Raw genomic sequence first — 17,594 nt, 5'->3', positions numbered from 1 at the left:
CCACACTTTGCCCAGACCTTCATGATCTCCTATAGCTGGCCTCCAGGTCCTGAGCCAGCAGTGCCCCAGAGCCGCCTCTTAAGAAAGAGCTGCCTGCCCAGGTACCTGCCAGGAGTGGCCTGGGTGATGGGGCTGTCATGCTCCAGGCTGAACACTAAAAGTGAAATCTGAAAGCCATTAACCGTTGCAGCTGCCAGCATATTAGGGAAACCAGGAAAGAGACTAACTTGTCCTTTTTTCAGGTGTGGAGGCACAACAGTATGAATATGTATTATCTCACTAAGCCAGTTCTTTAAGGAACCAATTTCCAAGGAAGTTAAGAATAAGCTCCCCCACAGGAATATCAATATAGGGTAATGCTGCAAAATCCTATCCAGGCCACTACAGGGCAAGTTTCCAAAATTTAACTTCTCTGCTGTTTAAATTTTTTTCAAAATATTATCACCTTGGACAAAAACAGTTACAAGCATAAAGCTTCATGTCAATCAGTCCTTTTTTAGGGGGGTTTGTGTTTTTTTTTAAATATTTATAAGTAAAACTCAGTGCTCTGGAAAAAGTCAAAAAAACGTATGTGGTAAATACAGTTTATTTGCTTTTAGTTATTATTTAACCCCTCCCACCTGGTGAACTTTTTTGTTCTATACTTCTGTAAGAAACAGAATTTTGCTCCCAAAAGAAAGAGTGTAAATGTGCATTCGACCATGCTTTAGGGATATGCTACCACAGGTTTAATGCAAAATTACATCTACACTTCTATATTCCCTTGACTTCTTTATTTACTCAGTTCCTTTTAAAAAAATCCACGCACTGTTGGGCTTGATATCAAGTCATATCATTAATTATATCTCAATTCCCACCCTGGTTTTAAAAAAGACCCAAAGCAATTTTATTAACAAGAAAAACATTGTACTGTGCTAGAAAGATGAGCAGGAATTTAGGGTTTTCTTTGCAGAAGTATTTGTTAAGGACCTCACCTGAAACCTGGGACATATCTTGAGCCTCATCTGTTTCCATTTTCCTCAAGTTATCTGAGAAGAGAGGAAAAGCCTTAAGTTAATGCAAAATAACACACACATACACACAGAAAAAGAAAAAAAACTACCCAACCTCACACACACTGAGAAGGAGAAAGAAGGGGAAAGAAGAAAAAAACCCACCCCCTTTGCTATTTAACTATAAGATTATCTGGGAAGAATAATGTATTTTTCTCTTTATTTCTTCCCTGCATACTTGCTGGAGTATCAGACTGGCACAGACCTTGATCCTTTTAAAAACAGCATTACAAAGATTTATAAAAATATCATTACAAGCACAGGAGGACCAAATTTGTTATTTATTGTTAATTTCCTACTGCATAATAACCCAAAATGCAAACTGACTGCAACAAAATTAAGCAGAAAATTAAATGGCCCTGGGTCATTGTAGGCACAGAATTCATTCTCTTGGTTGATCCATAGTTATGTTCTTTCTAATTTACTGAGCATGCATCGATGAACCTGGAGTCAGCTTGGTGACACGCGTACAATCAGCAATCAAAAAACGAAGCAATTTGCTGAAGAATGTCTCATTTACCCAGGCAGGGCTGCATATCTGAGCAGCAACCGCCACTACCGCCATTAATAATGAATACACCTCCAGCCACGGCAGATGGGCAGAGCAGCAGCTTCAGGCTTTGGCCCCTCGCTCGCCCGGAAGCCCTTCCTCCAGACCGCACCAGCCCAGCGCTGCACAGGGGAGAAGTACAGCTCCCGAAAATAGCTAAACGAGCCCAGGAGGGAAAGGGAACCTGTGCCTTCCTGTTTTGCTGACAGATGGCTGGCTCCATGGCGTGGTAAGCGATATACCGGGAAGCTCCTGCCCTCCACTTGCAACACACCATCTTCCAAGGAGCCAGTGACCACAAACACCAGGGAGAAGCATGCGGAGGGTTAGTGGGGTAGAAACAAAATTCAGTTTTTCAGTCAGAAGGGGACCCTACATGTCCCAGGGCTTAAGCGCAGCTGTGGACAGCTGGTGTCCCCTTGGATAACAGATGTGCTGCCGGACCAGGTAGTCCCAGCACAGCCTGGTTCCCACCTTGAAGTACGGCACGGGCAGCTGTGGTAGCCTTAGGTGGGGAGGGGACAAAAAGCCCACAAGCTCTTTGTTCAGCCATGGTATGCTAGGTCACGTCTTTAGCTGGTGTGGCTGGCTTCACATCCTAAGAAGAGGAGCTGGCTCTTTGCTATTCCTTATAGCTGAGATACCTGTCCCATCAACTCTGTTTCCTCAAATTAAAACAGATGCATTTTCCTGAGGATTCGAAGCAGAGGAGGATTGTGGCTTGAGTTCCTACAGAAAGGGTTCAAACTGTATCCTAACCTTTTTAGCCCTATTTCCATATATTTTTTTTAAAAAAAAACAACACAAAAAAACCCCAAAACCCCACAAACTTCAAACTGCTACCCAAGAAGCTGCAGTGGGAAAGCGTAATACTTGGGGTCATATTTATTACTTGTATAAGTTTTATGGTCTCCTTACTTGCTTCTGAATGTCATCAGTACATCTGAGAACCAATATACTGCTGCCCCCCACCCCCTCCTTACAGAAACTGGCTTCCCTCACCAGGTCCATGCTGGACTTGCAGAAAGAGAGGATGTAGACTGCAACACTGAAGACAGATAGGTTAAGGAATAGATTTTGGTCAACGCAGTTTGCAAAAAAAGCTTGATATTCTCACAGAGCATTCTGCCTGTTGCACACGTACCATCCCACTGCTTAATATCCAATAATGCTCTGTCTTGCTTTATTCTGCTCCTGAAGTTTAATTCCAGACAAGAAATTTGTTTAATATCTATACATAAATCTCAAAAATGACTACAGCCATGCAAAATGCAAAAAGCCACCTACCACTCAATAATTTGCATCAGTTCCTATGGGACTGAAGAGCTTTCAATAGGCCCATTTTTAATGAACTAGTCAGTGGGAAATGCAGCTTCTCTTGCAGGAGGGAAAACCCTATAATGGTAGCCTGCTCAGTTACTGGAAACATGGTGTATTTATGGCAGGTGGGATGATAAAAGTGCTAGGTACAGTCCCTTATTCCTCCTGCAAGCATGACTGAGCACAAAGGAAAAAAAAAAAGAAATGCCCATGCATCTATTATTGCCTTCAAGGGTCACCTGGCTACTATTAATCAGTTGATTACTACACATTTTTCCACAGACCACAGTGAACCCCAACCAAAGAAAACATCCCAAGAAAATATCCACCAGAAGAGAGCCATGCTCACGAAGGGCATTGCATTCCAACTGTACCAGCCTTCTCCCCATTGCTAGGGCTTCAGCAGGACTGGAAGCAACAAGGGGAGGAGGTGGAAAGGGAAAAAAATTCTTTTATTTTCATAGTCCTCAATTTACCTGCCTTTGGCATGACAAGCCTTACATTCAGCGCTTCTGCAGCTTAAGCAGCACACTTCTCACTATATTCCTTCCTGCCTCTTGCTGCCATCAGGGAGAATTCAGTTTGAAAACACTCCCCAGTTCTTAAACGGAGAGGCAAACTAGAGTACAGTTTGTTTGTTTGGTTTTTTTTTGTTTGGTTTTTTTTTGTTTGTTTGTTTTGTTGTGTTTTTTGGTTTTTTTTTTTAAATGAAGGCAGACTGAAATACAGTTTGGTTTATTTTTTGTTTAGTGGAGGTTTGCCTTCTGTGAGACTGGATGACTGCTTGTCCTGAAACAGGTGCTTTCAGTTCTCAAAGAGATGACTTCAGGATTTATCCTTAAATTAGGTGATTTTAGAACATTTGCCAAAGCTGATCCATTTCCCAGGGATGAAACATGGAGAGAAAACAGAGCTGATAGAAAAGTGGTGAAAGGGAGATTCTCTCCCCCTTAATTACTTAGAACAGTTAAGCATGGTTCCTAAATGTAGACTAAGATCCACAAACACTAAGCAAATTGATAAAAGTGAAAAAAACCCCACAACTTTAAAAATTCCTAAAGGGTGTTCTGAATCCCTCCCAGGGGAAAACTGTACTCTAACACTATAGTATCCTGTGGTATCTGGTAAATACTAATGAAATCCCAGCTAACTTCATCATATGCTCTGTATCAGCAAGGAATACATGACAGGACACATTCCCCACCCCCGCTCTGCAATGACAGCAGTGCATTGGTTTTGGCTCTGTGACTGTTAAAAGGTTTCTCACACTGGACTTGGGCATAAATGTGTCTTGGGCTAAATTTTAGGTGCTGAGTAGAATTTACCTCTTTGCCTTCGGTATGGTAAACCTATGAGTAAGAAACTATGCCCTGTTTTTCCTCCTTTTCCTCCTCTGCTCTACAGTCAGCAGAAACATTGTCACTAATATCCCAGAAGGCAAGAGAGCCCTGTGTATGGATATAAGCTTTTGTGCCAAAGGATCAACTTGATATTAATCTGCTCTAAAATAATAATTCAATTTAATAGATCTTTACAAAGATTTATCTAAAAGAATGTTGGTTTAGAAATATTTATGACATGAAACCCTAAATATCCATTTCAGCAAGAAAAAGAATTGTTTTGCAATTTTTCATTGTAAGTTTTATCTCCAGAACAGAGTTTATCACTAGCATAAGAACTGTGTATGACTTCACTATCTTCATTGTAGTCACATCAATTTAAGTTAGCAGTTAATTTAGTAGCCTGAAGTTAGAAATCAAAAGTTGGGCGGGCAGCTGACCGAAGCAATCTTGCTCTCAAATGCTGAACATGTGTAGCTCTCATTTATAGCAGGAAAGGAGTCAGCACCTAGGTGTTAATATATATTTCTTCTATTTAGGAATCCAAATAGATTCAGAGTTCGGCCCCTTATTGAAAGGGCTACAGAGCTCCCTTCAAAACAGATAAAATTATTTCTTCAAGTCTTCAGATACAGAACTCTCACCCGTATGTTTTCCTCTTCAGACTCCAAATACCAGATTCAGAGATGAAGCTACCATAATGCTTTGAAAAAAAGAATCAACTATTGCAATCTTAGGCTAATTCACAATCAACACACGACAAACTTGAAAGGCTTTGTTGATCTGATTTTGGTTTAAATAAGGAAGAACCTAATGGGCCATGCTCACACAAAAAACCCCTTTGGATTTAAATTAGCCAGCATTTGTCCAGGTTATCATGTTGAGCCCAAAGAAAACTTACATGTGACCGATTTCCCTCCTCACAACTCTCCACAACATAACTTGTGCTATGTCTTAAGAATATACCAAAACAGGCCTTGTGAAATCACTGAGGTACTGCTCTGTTTATACCTGGTGTCAATTACAATCAGAGGTGGATTTGGGACCTTTTAGGATTCTGGGTGTAAATAGGATGAGGTCATTGCAAGGTCAAGATTTTCTAATCTTTCAGAATAACACAAATTATTTGCAAGTATTGGTTTATTATTTCATCTCCTGTTTTACAATGCAAATTCAAAAGTAAACCTCCTTGTCAAGAAAATGAATGCTTAGCGTTTATACAGTGTTTTATCAATTCAAACAAACATATATGCATGTCAGTCCTTCTACAAACCCTTCTCCCTTAGGACATTAAGAGACTGCAAGATTGGACCATTGATATAATTCGACAGAATGACTTAACCCAATGCCTCTTCTTTTTTTCCCAAACTATCTATGTACTGACTTCTCTGGAACAAGACATCCTTCACACTCAGCACAACAGGACCTCACTGACGGTATGGAAATGAAATAAACAAATTTTGACACTTGTGGGGCCACTTTGGGCTTATACCAGCACGCCTAAACTCAGAGCAGCCCTTGCAAGTACAGATAGCTCTACTTCTGCTGTTACATCCACAAACATAACATTGCATCCAACCATATATTTCCTGACTATTTGTAGGTGTAGCCTTGCTGAGCAGATAGAAAGGTCCCTGAAGGAACACTTCTGTCTCAAGCCAAGCGCACTCTGCAGGGGCAGGCACACTTTTCCATGAAGCCCCAGAGCAGAAAATATGAGCACCCACGAAGTTTGAAGCAGGGGGGAGAAGAAATCTTCTACAGGGAACCTGGTGTTCTGCAAGTGCTTTTAAAAATATGAAAAGAGAGGGGAACGCACATTCTTTGGCAGCAGCAGCTCTGAGTTAACTGTGATAAAACAAACAAGCAAAGAGGCAAACCCCAGCCTTCCTTCCACAGCCCTGACAGGGAAAGGGCTGATTTTGCAATCCCTGTTTGTGCAAGCAGCCCCGTGGCAGGAAAAAGGACCACTCGCACAGGTCACTGGAGCAGCTGGCCCTAACTGAGCACCCATGTGTGAGCACATCTCATCTTTGTGGTCTTTGACATGTCGCATTGGCTCCTCATCACATAGGCTGCAGCTTTAGCAAACTAAAAATCCAAACCAACAACCAAAACCATAAAAACCCCAACCCACTTTACAACGTAAACTGAAGCAAAGCTCCTAAAATGGGTCTTAGATTCAACCACCCACAACATATAAAAAGAAGTTTAATAAATAAATTAACAAAGCAAAACCAGGCTGCAGCCTGGAAAACACAGTACAGTTTAAGACCTATAGATCTTAACATACCTGACAGGAGAATTTGCACATTAATAACAGGTTAGGAGTGATATGTATCATCATGTATGTGTCACCAGTCTTTTTGGTTTTAAGCTGGGAGTTACATCTACCTGCAGAACCATAATAGAGCTTCTTTTCTAATTGCACCAGAGGGTCTCAACCTAGCAGAACCAAGCCTCTTGGTTCAACTCATTGACTTCAGCGGATACAACAACCAAGAGAACAGATGAATAAAGACACCCTTGTAAAAGTATTTAGCATTTAGTTTCATTTTAAACAAAAGACTAATTTTTCTTTTAATAGACTTTTAACTTCATATATGAATGTGCTACATACAACTGAACACAACAGGAAAGCTGTTAAACACAGGTAAAAGGTAATATGCATTGTACAATCTGTGGAAATACTTGAAGAAAATGGCTAGAATCCTACAAACTATTTTTAATTAAAAGCATTCAATATCTCAGCAAGGAGCTGATAATTAGCTTTATTATTGTAATTTAATATGCTAGACTTCACAATCTCTGTGAATGACTCTACTTTAGAACCATTTTAATTCTATTTTTAATTTCCGCCTCATCACACAGCTAAATGTAAATAATAACTACAAAGATGAGGGGTGGTCCTTTCTGAAAACTAGAAACTGAGAGTCATAATAAGCACTTCAGTGTCCTTCCATTTCTGTTTAAAAAAACGAAACCACCTTCCAGGTCTTTTAAAGGACTGAATTAAAACAGAAAAATATTAAAACTAAGTGGATCAGTTTCTCTCCCTCTACACTAATTCCATATTCAGGGTTTTTTACAAAGTCTAGGGAGATGTTTAGTTATTCAGTCATTTCTCTATTCCTGCCTAGTGTAAATTCTGGTTAACTACACGAATTGACAATACAATTATGAGCATACAGTCAAATTTCAATGGAGAGCTCCTGTCTGCAAAATGAAGGAAGCACTGTAATTCAACACACTAGATTGAGAAAAGAACTCTGCTAACAGAGCAGATGTGAAACATTTATATGTCTAGCACATGTAAAATTAATTTCCGTGTTAGTGAACAATTGTGAGGGTGTAAAAAAAGTTGTCTCAAAGATCCTACATAATTCTTAGTTCTTTGGGAATTCTTTTTCAAAGCACTGACAAATGATAAAAAGTGCATCTTGTGTGCATGTACGTTTTCCATATGCACTCTTAGCATTTTACTGAGTTTCAACTATATTAATGTAGCAATTCATCGTTAAAGGATATAATTAAAAAAAATAATCTGTCCTTTTGTTGGCTTTGTGTGCAAATTACTGTACTTGCTACCATTGCAAATATGAAAAAGATTCTTTCTTCAGGTTTTTGAATTGTAACCAGAAGCATTACAAATTCTTTCCATAATATGAGAAAAATATGAAGGTAATTTTCCTAATGAAGGCCACATTTTATTAACTCATTAAACTCTGTCACCTTTATTCACTGAAAATCAAGCAGAAAAGTGGAATAAATTCACCATGACAAAGAAAATGCACACATTTCCGTCTTACAAATAAACCGACTAAAAAAAGGGTGAGGTGTGTAAATTAAGGCACTCAATCTAAGAACACAGCACGTTCTCAAGTGGCCAAATCGAGCTCTTGGATATTCTTCCAGGGCTCCCACTCAAGAGAAAGCAAGCAGCAGATGCAAAACTGTACTTTTTGTATCCATATATGTAGGATTTTAAAAGTGTATGATATCCTTAGCACAGTGTATCTAAATATGCAATAGAGAAAACATAAAAGGATCCCCTTATGTCTAGAAATGTTATTGCCAAGTATCCCTAACAATATATCAGTAGTCGATTTGTCCAAATTATAGGAGGTTTCAATAACTCTGCTTCATGATCACAGAATTGCTTCCTAATTTCCCTTCAAACTATTCAAGCTGTTACGGATTATTAAAGGACATTATCAGCCTGAATAAGCATATTAGAGGTCTGTATGATTCCCCCTCTCCCCCCAAATAAACCTAAAAATAACTCCTAAAATTACTATAATCGAAATGAATTAGCAAGTTTCTCCACACTACGCATTTCAGTTAACTCACTCTGCTTTTGCAAATATTTTGGACCCAATCCACTACGGACAATTCCAGCTTTATATTGCAATTGCTTCACTGTTTTTAGTGAGTTGACACAAGTGGAAAAATGAAGCAATGCACCAGGGAATCAGATCTATTTTATAGATAGAGAGCAAGTTTTTCTTTTACTGATATAGCTAGAGCAACTGGGATCAGAAGCAGAAATTTAAATCTTACACATGAAATACACTTCAAAATAAGCTAAAGAAGCAGACCGTTCCCACTGCTTAAAAACCCTGACAATTTCAGTGTGACTGCTCTTCAAAAACTGCAGTTTGAATGGTCTTTTGAGGCATTTATACAAGAAGCACGGGCATGCCATGCAGGTCCCAGACCTGCACTGTCTTATCCCCATGAATTTGCAATGGTACAAATAAAGCTAAGGACACACATCTACCTTTTCAGGACTAGGACCTAATTTTGCAGTCACCACACTGTGTTGGTAGGGGCCTGCTCAATGCAGAAAAACCAGCAACAATTTTTTGTTCACCAGCCTAAAGCATGGAGGAAGGTGTGTCTTAAAGGAGAAGGGCAAGGCAGAAGTTGTTGGGCTTTTAATAAAGATAGATCACAACATACCCTTGGGGGCTAAGATAACTGTGTTTAAATTTAGGGAGCAAACAAAACTCGTGTTGACTCCAAGTTGTAGTTATGTTTAGGTATAGATTCAGATGTAGGAACAACAAACCACAGTTGACCTTGGAAGCAGGGAGTTTCCCAGCTGAAGTCAGTCTGTTTTGCTGGATAGCCACTAGGGAGATAAAACTCCTGCAGCTACTTTGGATGAGTGAAAGGTATTTAAAAGCAGCCTCCTGTTTAAAAATTGCTGTAACACTGACAAGACCAAGGCTGCCTATCTTGCCTCAGACTGAGTTCACACTCGTCTCTAAAGGCTGTTCCCCTCCAGCAGGCGAAAAAGAAAATATGTTTGGATTACAGGGGAAAAAAACCACCAGTGAGGAATATACCTTTCCTCTTGACTCTTGCGTTGAGTTGCAAGCATTTAAAAAACGCTTCCTGAAGAATCATAGTTCCAGAACAACTGCTAAGAGTCCTCACCTTACACTCCTCAACTGATACAAGGTATCTAGCAACTGCATAGACTCCAAGAGCATTTGTACAGCAGCGCAGCCTTCTCCCCTTCCCTGTCTTCTTTTTTGCGGGGTAAGGATACTGAGAAGAAAAAATGGTTCCAAAACCTTTCTTTGTCATTTTACACTTCCTAGAAAAGTGGGGTTTGTCGCTAGTAGTGGAATTCTGGGGGAGCCCACTATGGTACCAGCAGCGCATCGCACCTTATGCTCATAAGGATGACAACTTTTCCCAAAGATCCCATTACTGCTACACTACATTTTACTACTTTAATATGTTTTCTTTGGTCTAATTCTATTACTTTTAATAATAGTGGAAAATAATGACTAGTCAAAATGTAATCAAGTACATATGTGAATCTTGACTGAAAAACAATAAAATTCACTATGGACACAGCTCTTCTTGCACATAAAACCGAAGGGGGGGAAAAAAAAATCCCGAAAGTGTCCAGTGGAAGTTTTTCCTGACAAAAAGCCACACAATTAGGCTGTGATCCATGACTTTTGATATCCTCTGGACTTTTTAAGAAAATATTTCCAAAAATGATCTGCCAGAACAGCATATGATTTGTTATGCCCTTGTTTTCTGTTGCTGAAACATAGACTGTACCCATTTCCTTGTTTTCTGCAAGATTGTAAGTACCTAAACTCAAATAAAATATATCTGGAAATGTTTTTGGCTCCAGTTTGGAGTTATCCAATTTTAATGATGAGAAACAAGTTTTGCATTGTTGTAAAACTCTGTGGATTGATTCTCCACTTACATTTCTGCATTGCTATGCAGTGGAAGTGGCAAGCGGACCAGGTTTGGGGTTTGGGTTTTTGGTTGGGTTTTTTTGTTTTTTGTGTTTTTTTTCTCATATTAAGGTCCACAAGGGAAAGGAAAATGGCTACAGTAACACTGAGATGAAGACTATTGCATTTTTTATTGTACACGGCACGTAACACAAATGACAAAGGTGTCATTCATGCTTATGTAAGGAAACATGCAACCAGACCATTCTCGGAGTGAGCACTGGCAGCCGGGAGCCGAGGTGGAAAGTCACAGGTGTACAACAAGCTTGTCTCTCTACTGCGGCTCCTGAGTATGGGACCTCCTAAAAATACACGCACTCACTTTGCTCAATTGGAGTTAGGTAGCTACCCTGAGAAATACACTCGGCTGGGATAAACCATGCACACAGGCTCAATCTAAGCTTCTCCTGTTACTGGGAGCATGAAAGGCAAAGAGACAAGAGTCCTCTGCCCTATCTTCCCATTATCAATCCCTCTTTAATTACCAGGGACCAGGAGTCCCGACAGAATTAGGACAGTCTGTACAATTCCACATTATGCCTCTGCATCTCTGTCTCTTCCCCTGGAAGCTGTACCCAGGAGGTAGAGGACTCTTGCAGGTTATCAGTGTATTAGGTTTGAAATCCTGGCTCCTGAGGTTGTCCAGCACTGGAATTCCATTGTTTTCAGTCTGGTCAGCTTTCTCTTGTGGTAGATAAACCTGCCTTCTCCTTGCCTTTAATTTTAAAATTTACCATATCATTAGGGATATAATTTATATTTCTTTTTTTTTTTTATAAACTTGCAGTATACCAAGTTCTGAGTTTAGGCTATTTAAAAAAACCCAAAAAGATCACATGGAATGAATAGTCACCAATATTAATATATGTGAGAAAATATTTTAAGGTTGGAAGCAAGTCTGGGATAACAAACATGAACTAGAGAAAGTGCAGAGCTCTGCAGTATTTTGGACACTTCCCCCATGCAGTTCTGCTAAGGACAGCTATCATTTTAAGAGTTCTTGGTCTACACTTACTTGTTTCTCATGTCAATATGCAGCAGTTTCAAAGGCTTTGATAAAGCAATAAGGCATACAGGCATCAAAATAAAACTTGGAAGAGCTTTGCTAAGGAATGAGGTATCTTGAGGGGCTGGGGCATACAGCAGTTTAAGCAGTATTAAGTATCCTGTATTTCTTATTCAGTTTTAAACCAAATATTTATAAGTTAAATCAAAGCAGAGCATATCAATATTAGAAAGAAGCTTCTGCATGCAACCAATGACACCTTTTGGAATAGGAATGTATTATGAACTATTGCATGCTACTGTTATATTAACCCATTAAAAGGAATTCTAGGCATTTTCATGGTAACATGAACAAATCCATTCTCACTTTGATTTAATTTCCCTCACTAGAGAAGAGAAAGAAGAATAAACAAAGTTACTTAAGGGCAAAAATTTGGTTTGGAAAATTTGTAAGGATCTACATTTTCATATAGGAAAGTCATCCCATCCTTAATTTGTCTATTTCACTAAAGACTCTGAACACCTCGAACGATGCTATTCACTAGCAAGGCAAGAGAGCAGTGCCACAAGATACTCAGTACATGCCCCTGCTCCGTTGATTCACATAAAGGCTTTCCAAGTATTTGCAAGGAATTTCAGTACTTACTTCTAAACACAATATATTACTACTCTTTATCTTTCAATTATCATTTATAACGTTAAATAGAGAGTTATACTATATAGTACTTCGGTATGCATGGGAGGTACAATTGATATGAACAGTCAACTGAAGCTAACCAAGTACATCTTTTAAAAAATTTGGCCCTCGCAATGCATTACAGCTCCCAATTTTAAAACTAGACTATTAAGGTCTAGCAAATGGGTTGTTAAGGTGAATGCGTAAAATATAATCAGGATTAGATACCTGGTTTATTTCATTTGGGTTTTTTTTGGACAGCTGGACAGTAACTGCATATGGATGTAACCTTAATATCATCTACTGAAAAGAAAAATACCTAGTCAGAAAGCTCTTGTTTTAACTCCTGATCCCCACACAAAGTCCTTTGAAAACACTACTTACGCTTACATGTGTAAGCAGACTCAGTACAAGTGAAAAAAAAACGGGGGGGGGGGGGGGGGGGGGGGGGAGACAGAAAAAAAGAGAAAAAGAGAAAAGAAACGACATTATATTCCTTAACAGTAATTTACATAGTTTAAGCCAGCGGCCATACCAGTCTGAAAATTCTTGCATTCCACAAAACACCACTTTTTTGAAACAATTTGCAATCATAAGCTACATCTTTTTTTCTGACACAGTGTTATTAACTTCTAACAATTTTTGAAGCAGAATGCTTTGCGCAACATCTGGCAGCGTTACCGTACCTTCTAGACCAAGGTAGAAAAGTAATCCAAGAAGTAATCAGGTTTCTCGAAGCACAAAATTTAAAGTTTCCTTAGAATCGACTGCTGCAGCGGGAAATTGTTTCTTCACACATACAGTTTCTAACTACGCACATCTTCTTTAAGAATGACTACAGAGCGAAACTGACCCTTCACAGAGGCTAACTTTGCGGAGCAGGGCGGGAGAAAACCTCCGGCTGTGACAGGCTGCATCGCAAGGAGGAAAACTTCTGGTGGCACCGCTATTCGGAAGTCAGCAACTTCTCCTCTAACGCCGTTCCCCTCAAGCACACAGGGCCTGCTAATTTTACAAGTTCCCGATGGCTTTTACAACCTCCACACCTGCCTCCCCTCTGCAAATTACAGGCGCAAGCAATTCGACCTCGGGCTTGTCATGAACCCGAGTGCGGCGCTGGCTGGAGGAGAGGGAAGCGGAGCGGTCCGCACCCGCTCCCGCACCCGCGTGGGGTAACGCTTCCCCCGCCCCGCCGCTCCCCCCCCAATCAATGAGCTCCCCTTCCCGGCCAGCTCCCTGCGGCTGCTCATCTCCGAAACCTGAAGGAAGCGCCCCAAAACGCCTGGATTACACCCAAACTGCGGCGCAATGTTTTTTTTTGGGGGGGAAAAAAAAAAAAAAAAGAGGGGAAAAAAAAAAAGCCAAACGGGTGGGATGGGGAGGAGGGGAAGGACGGGACGGGACGGGAGGACCTGCCTGTTGGGCTCCGCAGTCTCCCACTTTACGCTCCCGGCAACTTCTCCCCGGCAGCGCCGGCTCTGCACCGCCCCTCCTCACCCCCACGCCGCAGCCGCTCGGGGCTGCCCCCCCGCCCGCCCCCGGGGGCTGGGGCAGGTGCCCGCCCGGGACCCCCCGCCCCGCAGTACCTGCTATGCCGGGGCGGGGGCCGGGGCGGGCGGCAGCTGTGGCGGCGGCGCCGCTCCATGTGCCTGCGCTGCCCCGCGGGCGGCGGCTCCGCGCCCGGTCCCTCCCCCGCGGCTCCCGCCCGCCCTCCGCCCCGCTCCGCACCCGCGCACGCCGGCGCCCCCCGCCCCGCAGGTGCCGACCCTGGGACGGTGGCGGAGCGGAGCGGGGCGGCCGGCGGCCCCCGCGGGGCCCTTTACCTGGCGAGGTGCTCTAGCGCGGCGCCCCGCCGAGCCGGAGCCGCGGGAGAGGGGCCGGGCTCCGCGCCCCCGCCGGGCGCTGCCGGGGCCGGGCTCATGCGGCGCCAGGACTTGGGGGTCTCTCGGCGCGGCGGGCAGCGCCCAGGCGCGGCGGGGTGTCACATGCCGCCAGCTGCAGACATCCACCTGTAACGCCTCGGAGCTACGGCGAAAGGGGGGTCAGACCGTCCTCCTTTATCTCAGCCTGGCCGTTCGCATCCCATGCGAAACGTGCCCCACGCTTTCCGAGCACTGGAATTTAACACCGCTGGGTCAGAGCATAGGTAACTTACTTAAAATCGGTGGCAGAGACAGTCACTGAAATTCAGACCTTACGCTTCAGTCCACAGGGCACAGTGAACCTGACGGAAATTCCTGGTACGCTTAAGAATTAAGCGCATATACACTCTGTGTAGGATGAGGATCTCATTTTTGCTGTGCTTCAGTTCCTCGTCTGCAAGATGAGGATAATAATACTTCCTTTCTCACATCCTATCTTTATCTGTGCTCTTGTATTACAAAAAATTAAGGCATAACTTTATGCATGTGAGTAATCTCACTGGTTTAAAAGGGCTAATCCCGAGATGCAAAGTTAAGCAAGCACATAAGCATTGGAAAGATCAGGGCCCTATCACACGAGCTCTTCGGAACAGAAATTGTCTAGTGCTTACTACAAGTTTATACTGTGCAACGCAATGAGGTCTGCAGTGCTAAGCTGGGCTTCTTTCAGAACAGAAATGGCAAGACTGTACCTGGGGATTTATACCAGGCACTCCTTCCCTCGGAGCTCTGCAGACCTGTGAGCTTCACAAACCAGGGTAATATCTGGGTACGCTTGGGATGAACCAGGCATACCTAGTGCTTCTCAATTTTTTTTATTTTTCACACTGTCTTTACAGAGATGCAGAACCCTCCTTTTACTAGAACTTGTAAGCAGACTGTATGGACCTGATAGGGTTGAAACCTGGAGCCAAATTCTCCTGTTACTTATTCCAGAATACCACCACATCTTCCAGCAGGTTTCATGTAGGGCAACAAAAGTATTTGATCGGTAGAATCACACACTATCATTAAAGAGAAAGAAAGAAAGAAAAGATCCACAGAAAGGTGCCACCACATGCACAGCAGTTGGTACCTTTCTTCAGGAAATCCCAAAGAGCTCTGCCTCAGAAAGGCTGGGAAATGCAGCCAGGGAGAGCTTCATCAAACCACCCTTTTAGAAAGCAGAAGCTGGTTAACTCAAGGGAATGCAGCAACTTTCCACAGATACACGTGTCCAGACATTTTGAAGTAAAAGGACTAACACTCCACCAAGGATCTGTTTCAGGAGCTGTTCGCTGCTCTCCTGTGCTCCAGCTGTCGCAGGGCCTGCAGGCCAGCAGCTCTGAGTGTGCTCCAGCCTACCAGGGGGGTTGGCACGTGTTTTCAAAGGGAGATTTCACACTGTGCAAGCCACGATTTCTCATTAAACATTCGCTAAGAGTTTTAAGGTCAGAATCAAGATGCTGGACATGTGTGAGCTGAGCCTGCTTAAGTCAAATCTTGTGAGATGTAAGCACCTTCTGCAACTCACTGTGCTTAGGTTTGTTAACAGCTCATAGGAGCTCTCAGGACTTAGATGTTCTGAAGATCCTTTTATGGCTGATGCCCTTGAGAATTACTACGGTATAGCCATGGCAGCACGCAGATTGCTGCTGGCAGCCTGCCCTCAGGTACAGCAAGTTTCTTGCTGGGACAGCAGCAGTGGGTTGTCTGAAGGCAGCTCCACTGTCCTGGTGATGCTTACCCAAGCCTAGAGCTACTGGAAGCAGATCTGTTAAGGGATGGTTTCATATACACGCTTAGGTACTTGCCTGAAGAGCCAGATTCTGCAATCCTTTTCTTGCAGTGTTTCCACTGACATTACTGGGAATTTTGGATGAACCAAAGTGGGTTGTAAAGGATATAAGGTAGAGCAATGTATAGCAATCCCCCAAGTGGCTTTACAGTGGTCTAATTCATTGCCAGCTAAATCTTATTTCGGAATAAATCTACTAAATAAACTTCTACATTGCTATCAGGTTTAATGTGGGAAGCATCTAACAAGTCTGCACGGTGAATGATTTCCTTCAGATTTGTTCTTAAATACGAATATTAATTGTTATTGCAGGAAGAACAATGTTTCTGCTGCTGTGTGTTACCCTTCCCATTTATTGTTTTCCTACAGCAGTCTTACCAGCTTGAATCCTCAAAATGGACAGCATGCTGTATTTGTGCTGCTTCGGTCCGTTACCAGGCAGGTGATGATAATTTAAAACAAAAATTCAAGAGAAAAGTTTTGCAAATTGAGACTCAATGAAGAAGTTTTAAGCACAAAGCATGCATATTTGCTTTAACAGCTGGAGTGCACCAGGCAGGTGCTCCTTTTTGCCTTTTCACCTCAAGATTTAGGTTGTAGTCCTAATTATGCAGAGAATGGCCTGGGCACAGTGTCCAGAGGGTTTGCTTGCAGGGTTGTGAATTCGTTGAGTGAATAGTTCTCCTTCAGTTTGGAAAACAGAAGTTCTGATCAAGATGAGGATGGTGAAGATTTATCACCTAAAGCGTGATATAAAGGTAAATTTCCAGAGGCACAAAAGGGTAGTGGATGTTGTTTTGTACAGCCAGAAATTTCCCCCAAACCCCAATTTCTACTACAATACTAATAGTGTGACCATCTTTGTTTCACAACCCTTATCATACCTAGTCCCTCCACCTTGAGAAACCCTCCACAATGCTATTTTGCTCTCAGATGGCTCTTCGTATTTTACAGTGCCAGAAGCGCTCAAGAAAATATCATGGACCTCACAGTGAATAGTTGATCGGCAGCTATTTAAATGTAACACAGGAAATACAGATTGCCATTCCCATTCCACATAATGTCTAACATTTAGCAGATCTTCCTTTGTTTATGATCTTTGATACATTAATCCGTACTCTCAGATTTTTTAAATTTTCAGAAAAGAACAGTCACCTTTTAGCAAAGCTCTAATGCCTTTACCTTAAAAGCACCTCAAAGTTCCACAGTTTCCTCTCCTTACACATCATAGGAAATACTGCCTGTGCTACTGACATATAAATGCAAAATATCACCACCAAAATCTTCTTTCTTTCCCATCATTCTGTTCCATGTATTTTTCTCTTTGCATTGCTGTGCTGACTCCTCAGACACTGTTGCAACATATTTATTACTCACCTCTCTTTTATCTTAAATCAGCTTCCCACTGTCCTTTACCTGATCTCTCCCATCATTCTTGTTTCTCATTTACATATAAGCATTTCAGGCAATTATCTCCAGGCTTTTTTTCCCACATAACTTTTCTTCACTGACTGACCTCCTAGAGCTCAACTACAAGTCCCTTGTGCTACCCCATCTGTGTATTTTACACTGACTTCTACCATACTATCATTTTTGAGTCACCTGTGTACAATCGGAAAGCCCCCCTTGTTTTCTATACCTCAGCCTCACAATTCTTTCTTTCCTTGTGGGCTTCTTATCTAG

General features: G+C 42.0%; 1 protein-coding gene across 13 annotated transcripts in view; it reads right to left on the bottom strand.

Annotated features, from left to right (window-relative positions):
• The window catches only part of IKZF1 (IKAROS family zinc finger 1), a 67,902-nt gene extending 53,513 nt beyond the window's left edge, over window positions 1-14,389 (bottom strand). For 3 of the 13 annotated variants that reach the window (XM_040586021.1, XM_040586014.1, XM_040586022.1), the window contains exons 1-2: window positions 13,066-13,386; window positions 975-1,028 (exon numbers count right to left, since the gene is read on the bottom strand). In XM_040586021.1, the coding sequence (XP_040441955.1) occupies window positions 975-1,028; window positions 13,066-13,129 (118 nt within the window). In that variant the 5' untranslated portion in view covers window positions 13,130-13,386. Of the gene's footprint in view, window positions 1-974; window positions 1,029-12,898; window positions 13,407-13,624; window positions 13,710-13,798; window positions 13,883-14,035; window positions 14,055-14,367 lie in introns of those variants that run through there. The other 10 variants (XM_040586012.1, XM_040586023.1, XM_040586020.1 and 7 more) reach the window with 9 other exon arrangements.
• Between the last annotated feature and the right edge of the window lie 3,205 nt (window positions 14,390-17,594).

The sequence above is a fragment of the Falco naumanni genome, chromosome 3, assembly GCF_017639655.2.
Source record: "Falco naumanni isolate bFalNau1 chromosome 3, bFalNau1.pat, whole genome shotgun sequence".
In the NCBI taxonomy this organism is placed as follows: Eukaryota; Metazoa; Chordata; class Aves; order Falconiformes; family Falconidae; genus Falco; species Falco naumanni.
The sequence above is the reverse complement of the archived record's forward strand: the minus strand, read 5'-3'. Positions and strand labels throughout refer to the sequence as shown.